Raw genomic sequence first — 22107 nt, forward strand, 5'->3', positions numbered from 1 at the left:
TGACATATACAGTATAGGTCAGGAGAAATTCCAAGCCAGGAAAATTTCCCTTCTGCTGCAGATTCTCTCCATATGGCTTTGGGTAAATCTTGCTAATATCACTGCTAATAATTTTGTTCTTTCTTCCCTTTCTCCTTTGGAAGGTTTCATATAATACAGGTACTAGAAACAGGTTGTCAGGATTTTTTTGTCCAGATGGTGGTGGCATACATGCTTTTGAAGCATTCAATCATAAAACATGCTGATTGGGTAAAATGCAGTAAATCCAATTTATTATTATGCGACATAATGGTGTATTGATTCATCATACCATGCCAAGTAACAGCCTATAAAAATGATCAATAAATATGTTCAATAGCAATCACATCTTATTTACTTTTCTCTCTAGAAGCAGAAATTTTAACATGATTTCCATGTGAAATATAGGATTTGAATATTAATAATAATTTGAATATACAGTTAGTTACCATTTAAAACAGTGTTTCTCAACCCTCTCTCCTGAAAGCACACCTATCCAAGATTGGCACAATGAATATGCATAAGATAGATTTGCATATATTGAAGAGCCAGGGCATGCAAATCTATATCATTCATATTCATTATGGATATCCTGAAAACCCGACAGGTTAGGGGTGTGCTTCCAGGAAAGGGTTGAGAAACACTTCTTTAGAGGCAATTTTAAATATAGCCCTCTAAATTGTACTAAAGTCTGCATGTTCACTGTTCCAGGAATTTTCAAAGAGTACTTAAGCACATAAGTTGCTTTGAAAATCCTTGGCAATTGGTCCAGTACATGCACAAATAATCTTGTGTGGGGTGGTTAATTCAAGATGGTTGCCACAGATGGACACAGACAGACGCTCTTGATACTTGCCTCTTTCTTTTCCTTTATCTGTTCCTTCGTCAATTTCCTCTCCAGCTCAGAGTGGGCAGGAAGAGGAAAGGGAAGCCAGTGGTTTCATCTTCCAGGACTTCTATAGTGCGGGGTTTTATGAATGAGCATTTGAAGCCTTAACATTTACTGAATGAAGCCCAAGTGGACCTGAGATTTGAGGTCTTGTTCATTTCTGGGACCTCCCTGAGTCCAGTTGTAAGATCTAAGCCAATGCCCCCAATGAGAGACTCGAGCTATGGAACCACTATTTTTCAAATTTCCCCAGCTAAGGCTGGAGATAGTGATTCAGTGTTTTCCATTGAGGTTAGCAGGCTAAGCCAGCAGGGAATCCCAGATGACTCTTTCAGCTCTGACTGGCTGGGAACAATGAGACTGGGAAATGGGTTAGAGGAACTGGAGCCCCAGATGGATGCCATGAAAATCGGAAGGAGACATCTGGAGTACAGATGCAGACCTTGAGAAACCTGCTGGCGGATCATGGCTGTGGTTCAGAATCCAATAAGGACCCGGTTTCTAACATCAGTGGAGGGACCTTGGGTCACGGGTTAGTTGCTTTGCCATTGGTCATCTTTTCCTCCAGGAAAGTGGATTAGAGATTCTGAAGGTTCCTATCCAGCAATCTCTGGTAACATTACACTCCTGGACATATGGAAGGTGGTCACACAAATAGAAAGAACACTAACTGATTCTGTATGCATAAATTTACTAAGGGAACAGCATCCAAGTTAGGAGAGCATGACAAACAGTTGTGCAAAGTGGAGAGCTTAGTTTCTACCTTGGGAGCCCAGGTGTCTTTTTTACAAGCTTCTGGACATCAACTGATGTCCATGGAAAAACAAGTTTGCTTACTGTAAAAGTGTTTCCTGTAGATAGCAGGACTTGTCTCTCCAAGCTAGTAGGGTTTTGAGATCTACTGAGCATGTGCAGGAGTTCCTATACAGCCTTTGCCTCGAGCCCCTCCTCAATCTACATCACAAAGCTAATGTCCATATATTTCTCTAGGTAGTCAATTCTCCAGGGAGGCAGGTGGGCATCTCATGTCTAATTCATCCTATCTACAGAAAACACTGTTTATGATAAGCAAACTTGCTTTTTTCTGTCGATAAGCAGGGCTGAATTAGACACAATCTGTGGGGCGTCCCAAGCCAAGGGTTGCAGCAGAGTGTTAACTTAGTAAGCAACCCGGACTCCTTCATGGAGAATAAACTACCACAAGAACAGGTCATGCAAAACTGCTTGTCTTTAGGTACTGTCAGTCCTTGAGAGGATGCAGAGACAGAAATGAATCATAAAAGGTACGAACTGACAATCAAGGTTCAGCTTTACAAGCATACTCGAAGGGTATTATCCTAAGATAAGCCACCACGAAAGCCAGTGCTCTGAGCTGAAGAGGGTGGACTAAGTCTGTTATCTGCAATCCTGCTAAGATGTAGAAGAGATGAAAATTCTGCTAAGCTGGTGGACAACGTATGGCAAAAGACTTTAATGTCAAGTCAGTTAGTGCTGCAAGTGACAACAGAGGATAAGCCTGGCAACATGAGCAAGTTTCTTATCTTATACCTGTTGAAGATATCACTATAACCTAAGGTCTGAAGGAGGAGTCTTCTTTTTTGAACACAAGGTCTCAGAAGAAAGGGTAGACAACCCAATGAATTGATTGAGATGGAAATTTGAGACAACCTATGGTTGAAAATGTTTGGATGAGCAAGGACCACCTGATCACTGAAGAAGTTTGTATTCATGGACTAGAGTAGTGATGGCTAACCTATGACACGCGTGTCAGAGGTGACATGCCGAGATGTTTTTGCTGACACGTGCAGCGTTTTGTGGACTATTGGGAAGTTTTGGGGGGTTTTTTTGTTTGTTTTTTTTAATCGGCTGCACAGAGCCGATAACCCAAAAATACAGCCCGACCCTTTAAAATTAGTTTTTTAGTATCCCCCCACCCTCCGGACCCCTCCACCCCCCTCAATGCCCCGGGCGCAAGGAGGCTCATGCGGCGCAGTGACAGGCAGGGCCGTGGTGAGGCTCACGTCACCACGGCCCAAAGAAAAAGATCGCGTTTAAACGCGCTGATGCTCCTCCTCCTTCCTGCCTGTGCGGCCCGGAAGTAAACGTTGCTGGAGCCGTGTGGGCAGGAAGGAGGAGGAGCATCAGCACGTGCAGAAGAGGAGCAGCGCTTACGGGCCGCTGCGAATCCCAAGTTGCAGTAGCCCGAGAAGAGGAAGAGGCCCGGTAGCAGGGCCGCCGTGGCCCGAGAAGATCAGGGCCGCTGCAGAGCCCATCCTGCGGTGACCCGCGAAGAGGAGGCCCAGAGGTGAGAGAGGCTGAGGCTCTGTAGAGGGTATGTGTGTGTGTGTGTGCGTGTATGTATGAGATGAGTTGAGAGATTGTGTGTGAGTGAGGACCTGAATGTTTGCAGAGACAGCATGTGAGAGCCTCTGTGTTTGTGAGAGAGACAGCATGTGACAGTGAGAGCCTGTATGTATGAATGATTGTATGAGAGACAGCATGTGACAGTGAGAGCCTGTGCTTGAGCAAGACAGCATGTGGGGGAGTGAGAGAGAGCCTGTGTGTGTGAGAGTCAGACAGCAGTGTGTGTGTGTGTGTGTGAGAGAGAGAAATGCATATGAGAATGAGAACCTGACTGTGTGTTTGAGGGAAGAAGATGGAGAGAAAAGAAACAGGAAAAAAAAGACAAAATAAAAGGAATTGGCAAAAAAAATAAGAAAGGGAAGGTGGAAAAAAAAAAAGCCTGTGATCAACCAATTAGAAAACTAAGATCAGACAGGAAAGGTAAAAAATAAATAAATTACTTTTTAGTGACTGGCACATGTAATCTTTGGGAATGTGCAAGAATAGCACTTTCTCTATGCGGATCTCACAATGTATGAGATCAGCATGGAGAAAATGGAAGCCCACGGGGCCTGCACAGAGGAGGCAGCAGAATGGGCTTCAGTGTGAATAGCAGCAATCGGCACCTCCCCAATAGCCATGTGGCAGCAGAGGAATGAGAAAGGTTCTGAGGTTGCTGGCAAAAGAGAGGAGGGGTCTGCCTTTAGTGTATGCATGTGTATGAATGGGACTCTGCCTGGGGGTGTATGTGTGTGAATGCATGGGTGCCTGCCTGGGGGTCAGTGTGTGTGTGTGAGAATGACTGGGAGCTTGCCTGGGTGTGTGTGTTTGTGAGTATAAAAGGGAGCCAGTGAGTTTGAGAGCATGAGTGTGTATGAGAAAATCCAAGGGAGTAAGAGTTTGTGTGTGTGGGGGGGGCGGGGGGTGGAGGGGGAGAGAGTGTCTTAGAGCCTGAGAGTGTGTCAGTGTCGGTGAGAGCGAGAGGTTATGGTGGATATAAGAGCATGAATGTGTATGTATATGACAGTGTATGTGTGAGAGAGAATGGACATGTGAGTATGTGTGAGAGAGAGGATAACCTCCTAATCTTCGACAATATCAGGGTGACTGGAAATCAAGAGCTCCCACAGAAGGGGACAGCAGGGGCTTTTTAAAATCCTTATTAGTTTTAATTGAAGATTTAGCCAATGAAATTCAGCAACAAAAAAGTCACTAAGCAGGTAAGGTAAAGAATTGTTTATTCTTTATTAATAAATACAGTACATATATTAAAATTATAACTTGTTATTAATTAGAGCTACAAATATCACAAAATTATGGATTTTTCTAGAAGTGACACACCACCCGATTTATGCTCGGTTTTTTTATGAATTTTGACACATTGAGCTCAAAAGGTTGACCATCACTGGACTACATCAAGTGAGATAAATATGGAGTAAAATTTGAGCAGTGTGGAGGGGATGGCAGCCGGGAACAGTAGTATCATCATCCAGACTCCACGATTCAGAGGATCTAGAGATCCTTGGCTATCTGATGCTATGTCTCCAAAAAAAAAAAAAAGAAAAAGATTTGGATTCTGTCCCACTGCAAAACAGAATTGAGAGGGATGAAAAACTTGCTTGGGCTTGTGTCAGCCTTTTGTGTAGCCTTAGTCTGGCGGCCTTTCTGCTGCCGGGATATGACCAGAGGTGGTTGGAAAAGGCAGCAGATGGTACTGCTGAAAAATGAGGAATTGACTCCTACAATAGCATGACTGTTGGTAGGCATAGAAGGTGCTCGGGGATCCATGATAAGAAATGGAATGTGGTGGTCCAATCCTAATTTATCAGATTGACCAAGTACATAAGGTGACTTCTCACTGAAATTAAACTGGATGCTATTTGTCCTGAGCCACATCATATGCCAAGCTCCAGTCGAAATTGACAGATGGAAAAGAGTTGAAAAGTTTGTAGATAAAACTGAGAAGATGACAAATGCACTTTTCTGACCTCAAAAGCAGCTGTTGTGGGTAATAAAACCCCATTTCCTGCAGATTGCAGGAAAAATCCCTCTAATGTTGAATAATGCTGCTATTATATTGAACCACATGGTTCATAGAGGTACGAGTAAGAAATATGGAGCTTCTGAAGAACTCCTTGCTAAGAATGTCTAGGAACCTTATTCAGGGTGGACAGTTGCAAACACTGGGGAATTGGAACCCTACAACTGAGATTCAGCTTTATAGCTATACAAATGTCAGAGAAAGGTGTTTTCCACTTTATCATCAGCGAACAGTTCAGAACGTTATAGATTGGGAGAGCCACTGAATATGACGGGACATCCAATATCTGGAGGGATCCAAAGAATTACAAGGAAACGACTTTGTCAGTGGCAGATACTCAAATGAGTTACATATGTAAAACTTATACATGAAGGTAGAGCTTTGATCTTAGTATGTAGGCGCTTTTGAAAATCAGACCCAAAGCAGTGTTCCCACGTATTCCATAAATCTTGAATATGACAGGAGTTCCAGTGCGATGTCAGGCGTATCCGGAAATGGGGCAGAAGATATATTCGTAGGATCCTGTCAGGAAGGTCTATGGATTTACTGACCCAGGCCTTCAAGGACGATGAACCGAGGAGAATTGCTGGCAGCCCGGGGGGGGGGGGGGGGGGAAGGAATATCCCAGTTAACCACCACCGAACATTCTTACTCCACTGCGATTGTGTGAGAAGATCTAGAACCTCATATCAAGGGTTCTGAGAAATATTGACCACGATGGGTTACATTGGGACTCTGGTCTAATGGATTATTCCTTCTGTCTCTTTGAATATCTAGGCAGAAAAAAATGTTGTACTCTACTGTATTAAGTGGCTCTTTAAGAATTGCCACAAATGTGCTATTCAATCTACAATAGTATGTTTCGTTTATCTGCAGACTGCTTGATTGACTGCGACCCAAAACACTTTTTTTTTGGGGGGGGGGGGGGTTTTAAGTGAAGGAGCTGAAATGACTAATTAAGAGAACTCAGCTATCAAAATGAATAAGTGCTGTAGATAACATAAGTCCTTCAGCAGGGCCTGCATACACCTTCTCCCCCTCAAAGCATCGCCTGCTTCGAGGAAGTCGATGTTCTATTTGCTTCGAGTGCCTTCATGTTTCTGTACTTCTAATGTCGAGTGCCTCAAGTCACTGAAAGCCTCAATGTGGCAAGTGAGTGCTGTATGCATCAGTGCACAGTGCATTCAGCGTCTCTTGATGTGCCATGCGTTTAGTGTGTTCCCCGACTTGCCATGCACAGCCAGCATGTTTCTCGATGTGCCATGCGCATCTAGCGGTGTACCATGCATCAAGCACATCCAGTGGCACATCACAATACTAACTTAAATTTCTTCAACCTGGATTTCAGCAAATGTAACCCTTGACCCTGTGGTTCTGATTTAGAACTAAGGGGAAGTGAAACCTATTTCCCAGCGAGGCAGACAAAGCTGCACTGCGGGAGGAAGAAACTACTGCTGCTTCTGACAGACTTCTGCAGTGTCTCTGTGCATGACACTATGGAGTGATGAGAATGTGAATAGGTCCACTGACAACTCCTGAGCAATCAGGGATATCATATTGTGAGGGACCTCGTCTCACCACGGATGTCTGTCTTCTTCATTTTGATGAGACACTTTTTCTTTTTTTGGGGGTAACACCAAAAAGTTTTGTAATATGTGCTGCAAGACAATGAAAATGAGGAAAATTGAAGAAAAAAACAAATTTTAAAAGATTCTGGAAAAAATAGAGAGACATGCTCAGACAAAAAAAACAGACAGAGGAGACGCTTGAGAAACTCCTGCACATGCACAGTACAGCTGAAAGCTCTACTAGCTTGGAGAGACAAGTCAGTTTGGTGTTGCCAGATCATGTCTAATTCAGTCCTGCTTATTGAAAGAAGTATAGATACCATACTTAAAGCATCTTGATCTATTTGCTTTTTTGGAGACATCTCAGGATTTTATACCAACTAGGGTTGTTCTCTTGGTCTCCTTTTGTGGGGTAGCAGCCTAGTAAGTTAGAGCAGTAGGCCGTGAACTAGAGAAGCCATAGTTCAAATCCCATTGCCAATCCTTGTGATCTTGGGCAAGTCACTTTACCCTCTACTACCTCAAGCACAAACTTACCCCGGGATTCATCATTCCGCTATAAATACAATGGAATGATGGCCCGTGGGAAAAAAAGGGGTGGGAGAGTATGTAGCCTGATGCATCGTGGCGGTGCGTTTTCACCCGCTGTGATTGTGGCTGGGCCGCATACTTTCGCTCCCATAGCGCCACGGGAAAATGTGTTTCCCACGGTACTGCGGGCGATAATGTGGAAAACATTATCGCCCGCAGTACTGCTGGGCTATAACTCCGCCCAAACCCCACCCACACTCCTCCCCTTCCTGATTTAAATTGTACCGCCCCTTGATTTAAACTGTACTGCTGCAATGCAGCCAGTATCACATAAGGCCCTAACACATGAGATATCGGCCCATCACGTTTTGAAAACTGACCCCCTTCAATTGTAAACACACTGGGGATAGGAAAATATCTACAGTACATGAATGTAATATGCTTTGAGAGAGTTTATAAAAGTGGAATATAAATAAAATAAAAAATAAAGGGACAAGAACAATTGTATTTTAAGAATGATATTCCTTTTTGTGGTCAAAAAAATTCAAGCTTTTCTAGAAGTTTCCCTATCGACACAATTGTGGAGGAAACTTTCTTCAGATGAGAAGGGGTGGTAGCCTTGATGCCTCCTTTTCCCTTAAGTTTCCTTGCAAGTGCATTATTAGTTATTGGGGAAACAAGTGTGTTTTATATTTCTACAAGACCCTCCTAACAAAACAGGACGTCTCAGAGAAGGTATGGAAGATGGCTACACAGCTAATGCTATCCTCACAATTTATAATTCTGAAAAGATGGGAGGTGCTGGCAATAGACTATCAACACTTAATCAAGGAAAGTTCATTTTAATTTTTTTTTTTTTTTAAATCAATGAATAAATGCTTTATAATAATTTTCCTCCCTATCTAATCTCTCCTGAAATTATAATGCCCTTATTTTCAGGATATACCAAGAATCTTGGTATTGTATAAACTGCTTGAAAGAACATGTGGATCTCAAGTGAGGTGTAAGCAAAGCCCAATACAACACATGTGATAACTAATTTATATTTTTACAGCATATAGACTTTTGGGAGTATCTTTAGTAATCTGAGATTTGGGTTTTTTGAGGAAGGGGGATGTCTCTCAGTCAAGAACTTCACCCTCACTCTTTTTCCATCCAGTTCTTTTAAGGGCACCAGGAGGATTTTCTTAGCTTTCTCTGACAAACATCTTCCATGCGCAGGTCAAACAGTCTAGAAAGTAGGATGCAGCTCATTCCAGAGTCACTTCCACTCTGGCTATGTGCTACTTTGCCAAACTTCCCTTTACCCCTTCTCTCCCCCTTCAAGGTATTTTTCAGGCTTTTAATTAAATTACTTACCCTAACTGGCTTAAACAAGATGAATTCTGTATCTTTGTTGGCAAGGTATAAGGACATACTTCTCAGCGTTTTGGGGAGCTTTGTTTTTATTATCTTGTAAGTGGAAGATACTAGATCATTTATCTTTGCTGCAAATAACCAAATAGAAGAGAATCAGTTAAGAGGAACTTATGTCACTTCTATTTATTGGTTTGTTCTTATCTATCACACAAAACCTAATACATAATCATCCTGTCATTGCAGAAATACATAAAATAACACAACAAAACATAATAATCTAGATGCCATCAACCCCCTCACAGATTAAATAATACTGATTGATGCCCATTTTCCATAACCTCATGGCCATAACCCCTCTTTACACTAGCTAAACTATTATAAAGTCCCACCTACCCTTTCATATACATAAAACAACCTTCAGTAACTCTCCAATTTAGCCTTCATTAAGCAAGTGTACTCTCACATTAATGCTCTAATCACACCTTGAATTAGCTCTGTTCCAAAAGATCTGAGTAAAAACCACTGTCTGAACCATAGCAAATCCATAGGGACCTTCATTTTCAGTTTTTAACTTTATATTAGTTTTCCTGGAAATTTATCAGCATGTATTATAACAAGAACAAAAACAGCAGAAAATCAGTAGTAAAAAATGACTAATTTTTCAGAGTAAATAGAGTGTCATTTGGTGGACAGAAGCCAGGAAGTAATAAAAAAAAATAAAATGATTAAGCCCTTCCACAAAAAAGATGTGAGGTCTGGCAGGGAAAATTGGGAAATCTTGCTCTAGGATCCTAAACTTTCATTGAGAAGGGCCATATAAAATTTCAAAATCAATGACAGGGCTAGATAAAAATGTAAATGACCTCTAGCCCCAGGACTTCACTCTCTTCTTCCCCTCTGTCCCCAGATCAGTCCAGACAAGTGCGATATACCAAAGCACCCCTTATACTGGGTGGGCCTGCAAAAGATCCCCTCTCACCACACTTTAACCAAAGATTGGCTCTCCTAGAGCCTGAACATCTAAATGGCAATGGCAAGATAAAGTGTGAAGAGACGACCACATCACCACTCTACAAATCTCCTGCAGTGACAATCAGCACACGACGCTGCCTGCACTCTAGTAGAGTGCGCACGCAACTCCTCTGGAATTCTTCTTCCCTTACAAATGTAGGCCGAAACAATAGCTTCCTTCAGCCAATGCACTATTGTGCATTTGGAAGCATTGCATCCTTTTCTGGCACCTCCAAGCAATTCAAACAAATGATCTGAATGCTGAAAACCGTGGTGACCTTTAGATAATGTAACAGTACCCAAAGCACATCCAAAAAATGGAGCTCTTTTGCCTCCGGCAACTCAGCAGACCAATTTAGAAAGGCAGGAGCTCTACTGTCTGATTTAGGTGAAACGAAGATACCACAATAGGAAGGAACAAGGGAACCGTGCGCAAAGACTCCAATTGTCCAAAATCTTCAGAAATGATTTCCTACAGGACAAAGCTTGCAGCTCCACAATCCTTCTGAACAAACAAAATTGCCACATTCTGGATGAACAAATCGCCACCAACAATACTACCTTCAGCGTGAAGAACTTTATCAACGCCTTCCTCAATGGCTCAAATGGAGGTCCACAAAGCACACGCAAGACCAATTTTAAACTCCATGCCGGACCCAATTTGTGCACCATTGGCCACAGATGCTTGACCCCCTTCAAAAACCTCACATCAGGATATAAGGTCAACAACATTTTCCCTGGAGTCTAACTTTGAGACACCCCAAGGCTTCCACCTGAACCCACAAGGAATTGTAAACTAAGCCCTTGAAAACCATGGGCTCAGAATATCCTTTTTTCTTGCAAGCACCTGTTCTCAAAAGCCAAGCCACAAGACAAAAGTGATCTGCCTAATCTGAAAAAATAGAACCTTGCCTTAACAGCCCTGCAAATGAGCCAATCTCAGTGACCCATCTATTGCACCCTGAACCTGATCCACGAACCACAGATGACGCAGCCACTCCAGCACCACCAGTACCACCTGGCCCAGATGCCTCTCGATGCGCCTTAACACTCGAGCTATTAATGGCCACGGAGGGAACACTTACAACAAGATCCCTGTCGGCTATGTAAGAACACAAGCGTCTATGCCCTTGGCTCAGACAGAAGAAACTTGATGTCTTGGCGTTGCTCATTGATGCCATCAGATCTAGAGAGGGACTTCCCCAATGAGACTGGATAAGGCTGAAGTCCTCCTTCGACAGTTCCCATTCTCCTGGGTCGAACTGTAACCTGCTGAGCTAGACCGCTTGCACATTGTCCACTCCCACAACATGTGAAGTGGCTATCCCCTGCAAATGTCGCTCCGTCCAGTCCAAAAGGTCTTGGGCAACCACGCAACTCTGTTTCCCCTTGCTGATTGATATATGCCACTATTATCATATTATCCGAAAACACACTGACCATTTGACTGCGGGCTTATGGAACAAATTCCACCAATGCCCTGTACACTGCTCTCATTTCCAAGTGATTTAGAGACCAAGATGCTTCTAACTGGTGACCATAGTCCCTGTGCTGTCCGTTCTTGAAGACCATCCCCCAACCCTTGGGATTGGCATCCGTGATCCCTATTACCCAGTCCAGAGATTTCAGACCCATCCCTTTCTCCAAATTGGGCCAACACAGCCACCACGAGAAATTGGACCTGGAAGTACCCTGTAGTATTAAAGGCCGATGAAACTCCTCTGACAACCGATTCCAGTGTGACAGCAATGGCCCCTGTAGAGGGCGCATGTGGACAAAAACCCATGGCAACAAATTAAACGTACATGCCATTGACAGGACCTGAAGATAATTCCAAGCCCTGGGCACTGGCATCCACAAAATCCACACTACTTGGGATGGTAACTTCCGAATCTTTGCCAAGATGAGAAACACTCTGCCGAGCTGAGTACCGAACGTCACTCACGAGTATTCCAGCATCTGGGTGGGGGGTGAGGTGACTTTGCCAAATTCACCACCTAGCTCAAGGACTGCAACATATCCATCACCGTGCGCACAGACTGCCAGCATACCTCCTCAGATTTCCCTCTGATAAGCCAGTCATCCAGATACGTATGAACTAGGATCCCCTCCCTGCAGAGAGCTGCTGCCACCACAATCATCACCTTTGTGAACATGCGAGGTGCAGTCTTCAAACCAAACGTGAGGGTCCAAAACTGGAAATGTTACCCCAGAACCATAACACGAAGAAATTTTTGATGTTCTTCCCAAATGGGTATGTGCAGATAGGCTTCTGTCAAGTCCAGCGAGGCCAGAAAAACTCCCACTCAACGAACTATCGCTATCACCGTCTGCAACGTTTTAATACGGAAAAATGGGGAACTTGCAGTACCACATTTCACTTTCTGTAGATCAAGGATGGGATGAAAGGTTCCTTCCTTTTTTGGTATGATACAGTAAATTACCTCCCGTTACCGTGCTCCCTATCAGTACCTCCATGTCAGCAACTGAAGGCGACGTGTCCCAAATCGCCGCTTGCTTGCTTCGGACACCACAAAGACACCACAAAAGCTTCCCTGATGGGGCAAAAAAAAATTCTAAAGCACAGCCTTCTCTATTGGTCGGAGGTAATCCTGGCCCACTCTTCGTAATCTGTGATAGACTGCCTTCCACCACCATCTCGAGAGAGGGGACCAGCTTGGCTTCATTGTGAAGCCTTACCGCTGCTGGCCCCCTGGGCTGAAGCCCGCTCTGGGAAGTCTACAGGCGCCTCGAAAGAACTGCCTCCTACTGGACCCCTGGGGTTCTGCCCTGAAGAAGATATAGAACCCTTATTGGGATGAAAACCGCCAAACCTCCTAAAGCTTAGAGAGAGACAGAAAAGATTTCCTGTCGTCTTATCCTCCAGCAGCTTATTCTCCTTAGACTCCCCCAAAACCTTCATCAATTGCTTCAGGTCCTCCCCGAACAGTTTTCCTTCCTTTAAAGGGAAGATTACAGAGCTGGGACTTGGACCACATATCAGTTGACCAATTCCACAACCACAGCAGACGCTGCAACCATATTCCTGGACAAAGTCCAGATCAAGTCATAAAGCACATCAGCTACATTTGCAATTCCAGCCTCCACTTGAGCTGCCTGGCTATTAACACCAGCGTTTGCTGAAGATTCCTCCTAAAACTTCTGGACCCAGTGTAAACAGGACCTCTGCAACAGACTTCCACAGATCACTGCTCGCAGGCTCAGCACTGAGACTTCAAACATTCTCTCCAGATGAATCTCTAGCTTATGGACCTGTGTGTCCCTTAACGCTGCCAAACCCGCAACCAGAATGGTTATTTTAATGACCGCCGAGACTGAAGCATTCACCTTCGGCAATACCAGCAGCTGCAGGATATCCTGCGTGAGGGGATACAATTTTGCTATAAGCTCTAGCCATCTTGAGGCTTGCCTTCAGGAAGCCCCATTCTCGGTTCACCAGCTTCTGATTCTCTTAGGGAGAGAAAAGGCTTAATACCAGTTCCTTCCGAACATGGGAAATAAGGGGCATCAACTCCTCCTTATGAAACAGATGAACCACCCATGGGTCATCTTCTTCCAATATTGGGACCTATTCCGGATTAGCCATGTCCTTATCCCTGTCCTGATTGACATCTGCTGTGAGATCTGCTGATTCATCCTGATCCATCTTCGGAACAACCCTAAGACCATCTTCCGGATCACCCAGGTCCGAATCATCCAAGCTGCCAGGTCCCTCAGGATAGTCCAGGCCCAGCTGGAGAAGGAGGTGTCCTGACCCCTGGCCAAGGAGTCCCTCGGCCTCTTTGAAGCAGGATGAGATAGCTGACTGAAATGCCTTTTATAGCCAGTGCTTTTCCTGGTTGAAAAGGCCTTATGGATAAGCAAGACAAATTCTGAGGGAAACTCCACATTATCCTCTCCCCTGTCCAGCCCAGAGCTTGTATCTCCTCCCCCGTTCCCAGACAGGATCGCCTGAGACAATGGGGGAGGGGAGTCCTTGGGAGTCTGTCACCCTTCTCCTGGCCTGACAGGCTGTTTAGGCTCCCAGTATTGATCCTAACAGGGCCTTGGAAACCCTTGGCTCTCCTACCAGCCTCATTCCCCCCCCCCGAAACAAATTGCAGCATAGCACCGCTGCATTCAGCTGTCCCTGAGCTAGGCAGCCGGTCCGACAAGTTTTCCCACACTGGGAAACTGCTGTCGGCACCATCTTGTCTCCACACAGCCAGGCCTGCTGCAGAGGAACAGAAGCCACGTGATTGCGGCGCACGGGAGAGGAGGGGAGCACTGACCAACACAGCCTCAGGCTCCCCGAGCAGCTCGAAGCCATGAACAGAGGAGCTCCTTTCCCAGCCCCAGCCTGCCCCGATGATCAAACCAGGAACAGCCTAAGCGGTTGCTGCTGAAAGAAAATTAACTTTTTTTTTTTTTTTTTTAAAGAATCAGCCACAGCAAAGTAAGAAATTCAAGCAAAAAAAGGAATACTTCCCTGCTGCTGTCAACACCTCTGGGAAGGAGCCTTCAAGGGATAAGAGGAAACCAAGAGCCCTGACTGTCAGACCCCTGGATCTGCTGCGGGTCAAGCTGCCAGGGGTTACCAACCCCCTGCTCGCCCGGTCCACAAAAGGTACCTAACACCTCAGGGAGTGTCTTCTAACTTCTTGTCTTCTGTCCCTTCTTTCTTTTTTTTCCTTAACTGCAGGTTTGCATCTCTACCATCAGCTGGAGACAGAGAAATACTGAGAGACTGCAGGTGGCATTCTCGGTTATGTAGCAGTACTCAAAGTTTTTAGTTCTCGGCCTCCATCTGCTAGTAGGGATGCAAAACCCACTTGTCTGGACTGATTTGGGGTATGAACAGGAATGTCCTATTGCAGACTGATAACTGGTTGAAAGATAGAAAACAACGTAGGAAACAGGTAAATAGTGGAATGCCCCAGGGATATGTACTGGGAGTGATGCTGGGAACAACAAGTGAGGTGTTCAGATTTGCAGTTGATACAAAATTATTCAAAGTCATTAAAATACAAATGAATTGTAAGGACCTGCAGAAGGACCTTGTGAGACTAGGGGAGACTGGATATCTAACGTCAGATGAAATGTGATTTGGACAAATGCAAAGCGATACACGTAGGGAAAAAAAATTCTAACTGTAGGTACAAAATGCTGGGTTCTGTATTTGGAGTCACAATCAAGGAAAAGGATCTTTGAGTTATTTTGGACAGTACATAGACATCCTTGCATCAGAGCTCAGTGTGTGATGGCAGTCCAAAAGCACATACAATGTTAGGAACTGTAAACCCGCTCAGATTACTATTAGAAAAGCAGTATATTAAATTTAATAAACTAAACTAATGATTTGGAAAGGAATGGAAAGTAAACAGAGTACCATAATGCTTCTGTATCGAAATATGGTGGTGACCATACCTTGCTATGTGCAGTTCTGGTTGCCCCATCTCAAAAAACAAAGCAGAACCAGAAAAGGTACAGAGAAGAGCAACATAAATGATAAAAGAGGATGGCTGCCTTATGAATCAAAGTTACAGGTTAAGGACTCTTCATCTTGGAAAAGAGGTAACACAGTTTGCTGGGTTCAGTGGCCCTTTGATCTGACTCAGCATGGAACATCATCTTATGTTCTTGTGAGAAAGGAGGCACCTGGAACAGTAGTTTGTTAAAACTGCTCCAGAGGAAGGACAGCTGTGAAAGCATTGGACAGCTGAGGGAGCTGGTGCACAGCAAATGAGCCGGGAACTCCAAGATGTGGTGAGCCAGAACAAACAAGGGAGACTCTTGAAACAGTGCATCAGCAGCACTGGCAGGCAGGCCAACGGAGTATTGGCAACAGAGCTTGGCTTCAGAGTTAGATGTTTGCATTAAGTGGTAGTGGCAGATACTTGAGGGCACTGCAGGCCAAGGTATGCTAGTTGGCCTATGCTGATGCAGTGCGTTCAAAGCCACCATTCTGGTGGCACGGGGATAATGGTGGCATGGCTCTGGTCACACTGGGTCATAGCTGCAGCAGATGAAGGTGGGGGCTCCTCTCATGAGAGACTGGCGGCAGGGACCTGCAGCTGCAATGCTTTTAAATCAGGGTGAAAATCAGTTTAAACCCTAAAAATCCATCAACAGGCACAATTCTTTTGAAACAGTATTCCACAGATGTGATGCAAAATATGAGAAGGCATATGTTCTAGTTTTTATGTATCTTTAAAATGTATTAATTGTTTCCAGATCCAATCTGGATCATCCAAAGCGATGAACAAAATATCATCTCCAGTTTCAATTCTTTAAGGGAGGTGATTTCTAGTTGTGCTGCATGTAAGGGTCACAACTTTAGAGTTGGCTGGTACCACAGTATTCCATCTTTTAAATACAGAACGTCTTCTAGATCATGAAAAACAATGTTTAAAATCAAATTGGTCTCTGTACTAAACTGTAACCAATGCAATTTTTTTAAGAATCAGTGAACTGTTATTTCCTGGGAGTTAAAAGTCTTCCCCATAACATGGATAAAAGCACAAAGAGATAACAAAGAAAGAATAAGTTATTTCCTTGTCAATGCCTCTTAATAATTTTCTTTTGTACAAGGATACCCCTAATACACAGTCTGGAACCCAGAAAAATTTACTCTGTATAAACCATTTTAAAATAATAAAAAGGAAAATTGGTTCTTACCTGCTAATTTTCATTCCTGTAATACCATGGATCAGTCCAGACACATGGGTTCATCTCCCCCTATCAGCAGATGGAGACAGAGGAAAAAACCCCGCTGACACCATATCTAAGCAACCGTGCCACCTGCAGTTCATCAGTATATATCTATAACACTGGAGTTCCACAGGGCTCAGCGCTATCTGCCACTCTGTTCAACATATACCTTCTACCCATTTGCCAACTACTAAGCGATCATCAAATCACCCACTTCCTCTACGCGGATGACATACAACTAATTCCCATCAAAAACTCCCTTGATGAAACATACAAAGAAACTTCTGTTCTACTTGACTCAAACAACTTCTAATAAAATTAAAACTCATAATCAACTTTGACAAAACTGAAATAATCATGGACAGAAAACCCAATCCAACTCCACCACCCCAACTCACACCTGGCAATCAAATGAACCCAATATCCCCTGTCACTCACACCAGAAACCTTGGAGTAATCATTGACAAAAACCTATCCAACAAAAACCACATAACCTAAATCAAAGAAGGATATCTCAAACTTCTAACCCTAAGATGTATAAAACCATTCCTAAACTCATATGACTTCAGAACTGTACTGCAACTACTAATTTTCTCAACCATAGACTACTGCAATTCCCTACTGATCGGTCTTCCATACAACATCAAACCTCTTCAGATTCTACAAAACTCAGCAGCCAGAATTCTAACGGGAAAAAAAAAGTATGATCACATTACCCCTATACTGATTTCACTACACTGGCTTCCAATAAAATCCCGAATTGAATACAAGATCATGACCACCATACATAAATTAGTACACACCGATCATCAAAGACAAACAGGCTTAAAAATAACCCCACAAAATGCCCATAGGAACCTGCGATCAAACAACACATGTCGTCCAACAATTCCCCCCCATCAGAGATGCTCACCTATCAACTACTAGAGATAGAGCATTCTCCATTGCCTGCCCGAAAATATGGAACTCCCTACCAAATGATTTGAGAACACAAACCAACATAAAAACATTCAAGAAAGATCTAAAAACATTGCTTTTCTACAAAGTCTACATTGACAATCAGATAACTCAACGAACTAACAATCAGTACCACCAACAAAACCCACGCAAGAACGAAACAGCAACCAGCATCAAACATTGTCATACTACAATGAACTTATAAGAAACAATACAAAGAGACTGCCTCTAAGATTAATAAATCTCACTGCCTATACTATCCTCCTTCCCCTTAAATTTCAATTCTTCCCTTGTTTTCCCTCCATCTCTCTCCCCCCTCCCGTAATTCCTCCCATTGTTTTTCAATGATTAGCAAATGTTTAACTACCTGTATTCTGTTTGAATCTTGTAAACCGTTGTGATGGCTGCACCAAATGACGGTATATAAACTCAACAAATAAATAAATATATCAAAGCAGATAATAGCAAAAAAAATTGAACCATTAAACAACAATTAACAAGAACATGGAATGCAACAGAGAACAATCTTACAGTTGAGCGGATGACTCTCCCCTTAATATAACCCTCTTCTAATTGGGGCTCTGGACTGATCCGTGGTACTACAGGAACGAAAATTAGCAGGTAAGAACCTGTTTTCCTTTCCCTGTTCTTACCTGGATCAGGCCAGACACCTGGGATGTACCAAAGCCCTTACCCAGGGTGGGACCTGGAGAGTCCCGCTCGCAAAACACTCTCGCCAAAGGAAGGGTTTGCCAGAGCCCCGACATCTATGAGATAGTGCCTAGCAAGCAGCGACTTCCAAGTCGCCGCTCTGCAAATTTCTTGTGGGGAAACAAGTTGAGATTCCGCCCACGAGGCTGCTTGCGAACGTGTGGCGTGAGCACGCAAGCCTTCCTGAACTGGACGACCCCATGTAATATACGCAGAAGAAATAGCCTCCTTCAACCATCATGCAATAGAAGCTTTAGAAGCCTTGGAGCCTCTATTAGGATAACTCCACAGCACGAAGAGGTGATCAGATCTTCTAGTCATTGGTAATCTCGAAGTAATGCAATAAAGCTCTCCAAACATCTAAGACGTTTGAGCTCCCTTGCATTACGATCTGACGCCGGTAAGTTAGGAAAAGCTGGAAGTTCCACTGACTGATTGACATGGAACGCTGAAACCACCTTTGGTAAAAAGGAAGGTACCATCCGTAAAGAAACTACAGATTCCAAAATATGTAAGAAAGGATCTCAACAAGATAACGCCTGTAACTCAGAAATTCTTCTAGCCAAACAAATGGCGACGAGAAAAATTACCTTAAGTGTCAAATCCTTTAACGTAGCTCGTCAGAGCGGCTCGAAGGGAGGATCACACAAAGCTTTAAGAACTAGATTAAGGTTCCAGGATGGACAAGATTTCCGAACTGGAGGATGAAGATTCATCGTACCTCTAAGAAAACTAACCACATCCGGATGAGACGAAATAGAGGAACCTTCAATTTTGCACATAGAGAGCCCAGTGCTGCTACCTGCACTTTAAGAGAACTAAGAGATAAGCCCTTGGTGAAGCCATCCTGTAAGAAAGATAATATTTCAGGAATTAAGGCCCTAAGAGGGCGAATTCCCCTGACGGAACACCAGGACTCAAAAATCTTCCATACCCGAACATAAGAGAGGTTAGTAGACTTTCTTCTAGACTGTAACAATGTGGTGACTACCGAGTCCGGGTAGCCTTTCCTTTTCAAACGTCTCCTCTCAAAAGCCATGCCGCTAGACAAAAGCAAGCAGTCTGGTCGAAAAATATAGGACCCTGTTGAAGAAGACATGTCAGGTGACCGAAGCGGGCCATCTACCGTCAGGTTGACCAGATCCGCAAACCATGGACGCAGAGGCCACTCTGGAGCCACCAGAATCACCTCTCCGCAATGCTTTTCTATGCGACGTAGAACCTTGCCCACCAGCGGCCACGGAGGAAAAACATATAGTAGAACTCGCTGAGGTCATGATAGAACCAGAACATCAATCCCCTTTGGCCCCATACTGTCTTTGGCGACTGAAGAATCAGAAGGCCTTGGCATTCCAAGATGTTGCCATAAGGTCAATGTGAGGTAGACCCCAACAATCTCGAATTAACTGCATGGCTGTCTCAGAGTTCCCACTCGCCTGGATCCAAGTGTGTGCGACTCAAGAAATCTGCCTGAACATTCTGTTCCTGCGATGTGGGATGCCACTAATCTCTCTAGATGTCGTTCTGCCCAGGGCACCAACCTCTGCATCTCTAGAGCCACTGTCTTGCTTTTGGTTCCGCCCTGCCGATTTATATATGCTACTGTTGTCGTGTTGTCAGACAGAACTCGAACCGGATGATTCCGTAATAATGGCGGAAACTCCTTCAAGGCCAAGCAAACCACCCTGGTCTCTAGATGGCTGATAAACCATGCAGACTGTCTCATGGACTAGGATTCCTGAACCAAATGGGACTGACAAACTGCTCCCCATCCAGAGAGACTGGCATCTGTAGTAACCACCATCCAATCGGGAACTTCGAGGTCCACTCCCCGACTAAGATTGGAAGTCTGAAATCACCATGACAGAATGTCTCTCGGCAAACCCTCGAGAAGTAAGCGGATATGATATTCTTCTGATACTGGCTTCCAGCGGGACAACAATGCCGTCTGTAGTGGTCTCATTGGGAAAACACCCAGTGAACCAAGACCAGCATGGAGGCCATCGAGCCGAGTACCTGTAAGTAGTTCCAGACCTTGGGTACTTGCAACCGCAAAAACCGGCAGATCTGGGCCTGAAGATTCAAGATTCGATCTTGAGAGAGAAAGACTCGGCCTTTAAGAGTATCGAACCGAGCTCCTAAATACTCCAAAGATTGTGTCGGTGATAGCTGACTTTTGTCGTGATTCACTACCCAACTTAGGGATTGTAGGACTTAGAGAACTCGATGAACCGACTTGCGGCATAGAGACTCTGACTTGGCTTTGATCAACCAATTGTCCAAATATGGGTGAACTAGAATACTCTCCTTTCGAAGGAAAGCTGCCACCACCACCATCACCTTGGTGGAAGTCCACGGAGCCGTGGCGAGACCAAACGGAAGAGCCTGAAACTGAAAATGTTGACCCAGAATCATGAAGCGGAGAAAACACTGAGAGTCCTGATGGATGGGAATATGTAGATAAGCCTCCATGAGATCCAAGGAAGCCAGGAATTCTCCTTTGCGTACAGCCGCTATGACTGACCTGAGGGTTTCCATCCTGAAGCATGGCACCTTGAGTTTGCATTGACCTGCTTTAAATCAAGTATCAGCTGAAACGAACCCTCCTTTTCGGGGGACCAGAAAATAAATGGAGAATTTCCCTTGACATAACTCTGCTCTGGGAACTGGTACTACCGCACTTAACCAACATAACTGCTCTCAAGTCAGTTGTACCGCCGCCCGCTTGACCGGATAGCTGCATGGGGAAATTAGAAAAAGTTCCTGTATGGGACAAGCAAATTCTAAAACTTAACCGTTTCTTATCACATTGAGAACCCACTGGTTCTGAGTAATCTTGGCCCACTCGTCGTAAAAGTGCCGTAAGCGACATCCTATAATAGGAACGACGGAGTGGACCAGCCTGGCATCAGTGGGTAGACTTACCTCCTGCCGAGGAGCCACTAAAGGATCCCCCTAAAGGACCTCCTGGCTCCACGAAAGGACTGTCCCCATGCTTGCCCCTGTGAAAAATATTGTCTCTGAGGTCCCGGCATATCACGGATAGACCGCGATCTTCTGTCGGACCGAAAACAAGACCGTGATTGAAAATAATCTCTTACCCTTAGGTTTATCCTCAGATAACCTGAGGACTTTATTGTCTCCAAGAGACTGGATCAGCTGCTCTAGATCCTCGCCAAACAAGAACTTACCTTTGAAAGGCAAGGATGCCAATTGTACCTTAAAGAAAACATCCGCCGCCCAATTGCGAAGCCAAAGCAACCTTCTGGCGGCCACAGCTGATGCCATTACTCTGACGGAAGTACGCACCAAATCATACAGGGCATCCACACCGTAAGCCACAGCTGCTTCCACACGCTCAGCCGTATCCGCGCCCACAGCTGACTGAGACAAATTACCTTGAAGCTGTTGTACCCACCGGAGACAAGCACACTGCAAGAAAGTTGAACAAAGTGCTGCATGCAAACCTAGGGACGCCACCTCAAAAATCCTTTTAAGGTGTAACTCCATCTTACGATCTTGTACATCTTTTAAAGCGGCCGAACCAATAACCGGAATTATGGTGCGCTTAGTCACAGCAGACACTGCCACATCTACTTTTGGGAGAGAAAAATATTCTAAATCCTGTTCTGGTAAAGGGTGAGTTTCCCCATGGCTCTGCCAACCTTTAAGCCAGAATCAGGAGTCCCCCATTCCTCTTCTACTAACTTCCTAACCAACTTGTGGTAAGGGAAAGAAGTTGGAGGATCTCGGTTGGCACCTAGTACTGGGTCCTCGCCATCCAAATCCTGGCTCTCCTGAGGCATTTTAACCCCAAGAACCTGGTAAGCCAAGGGAAGCAAAACCTCCAGGTCTTCCCTTTTAAAAAGATGAACCCCTCCTTAGGATCCTCCGGCTTATGAATAAAAGAGACCGGGTCAGCCCCTTGACCTGCAACCTCAGTAGCTGGAATAACCGGAGCCACCAGG

General features: G+C 44.4%; 1 protein-coding gene across 1 annotated transcript in view; it reads right to left on the bottom strand.

The window, feature by feature from the left end:
• COG3 (component of oligomeric golgi complex 3) overlaps positions 1-22107 on the bottom strand; it is a 200906-nt gene that overhangs the window by 27142 nt on the left and 151657 nt on the right. Inside the window, 1 exon segment of the mRNA XM_029602898.1 lies at positions 8750-8877. Coding sequence (XP_029458758.1) covers positions 8750-8877 — 128 coding nt within the window.

This window comes from Rhinatrema bivittatum, chromosome 5, assembly GCF_901001135.1.
Source record: "Rhinatrema bivittatum chromosome 5, aRhiBiv1.1, whole genome shotgun sequence".
NCBI lineage: Eukaryota > Metazoa > Chordata > Amphibia > Gymnophiona > Rhinatrematidae > Rhinatrema > Rhinatrema bivittatum.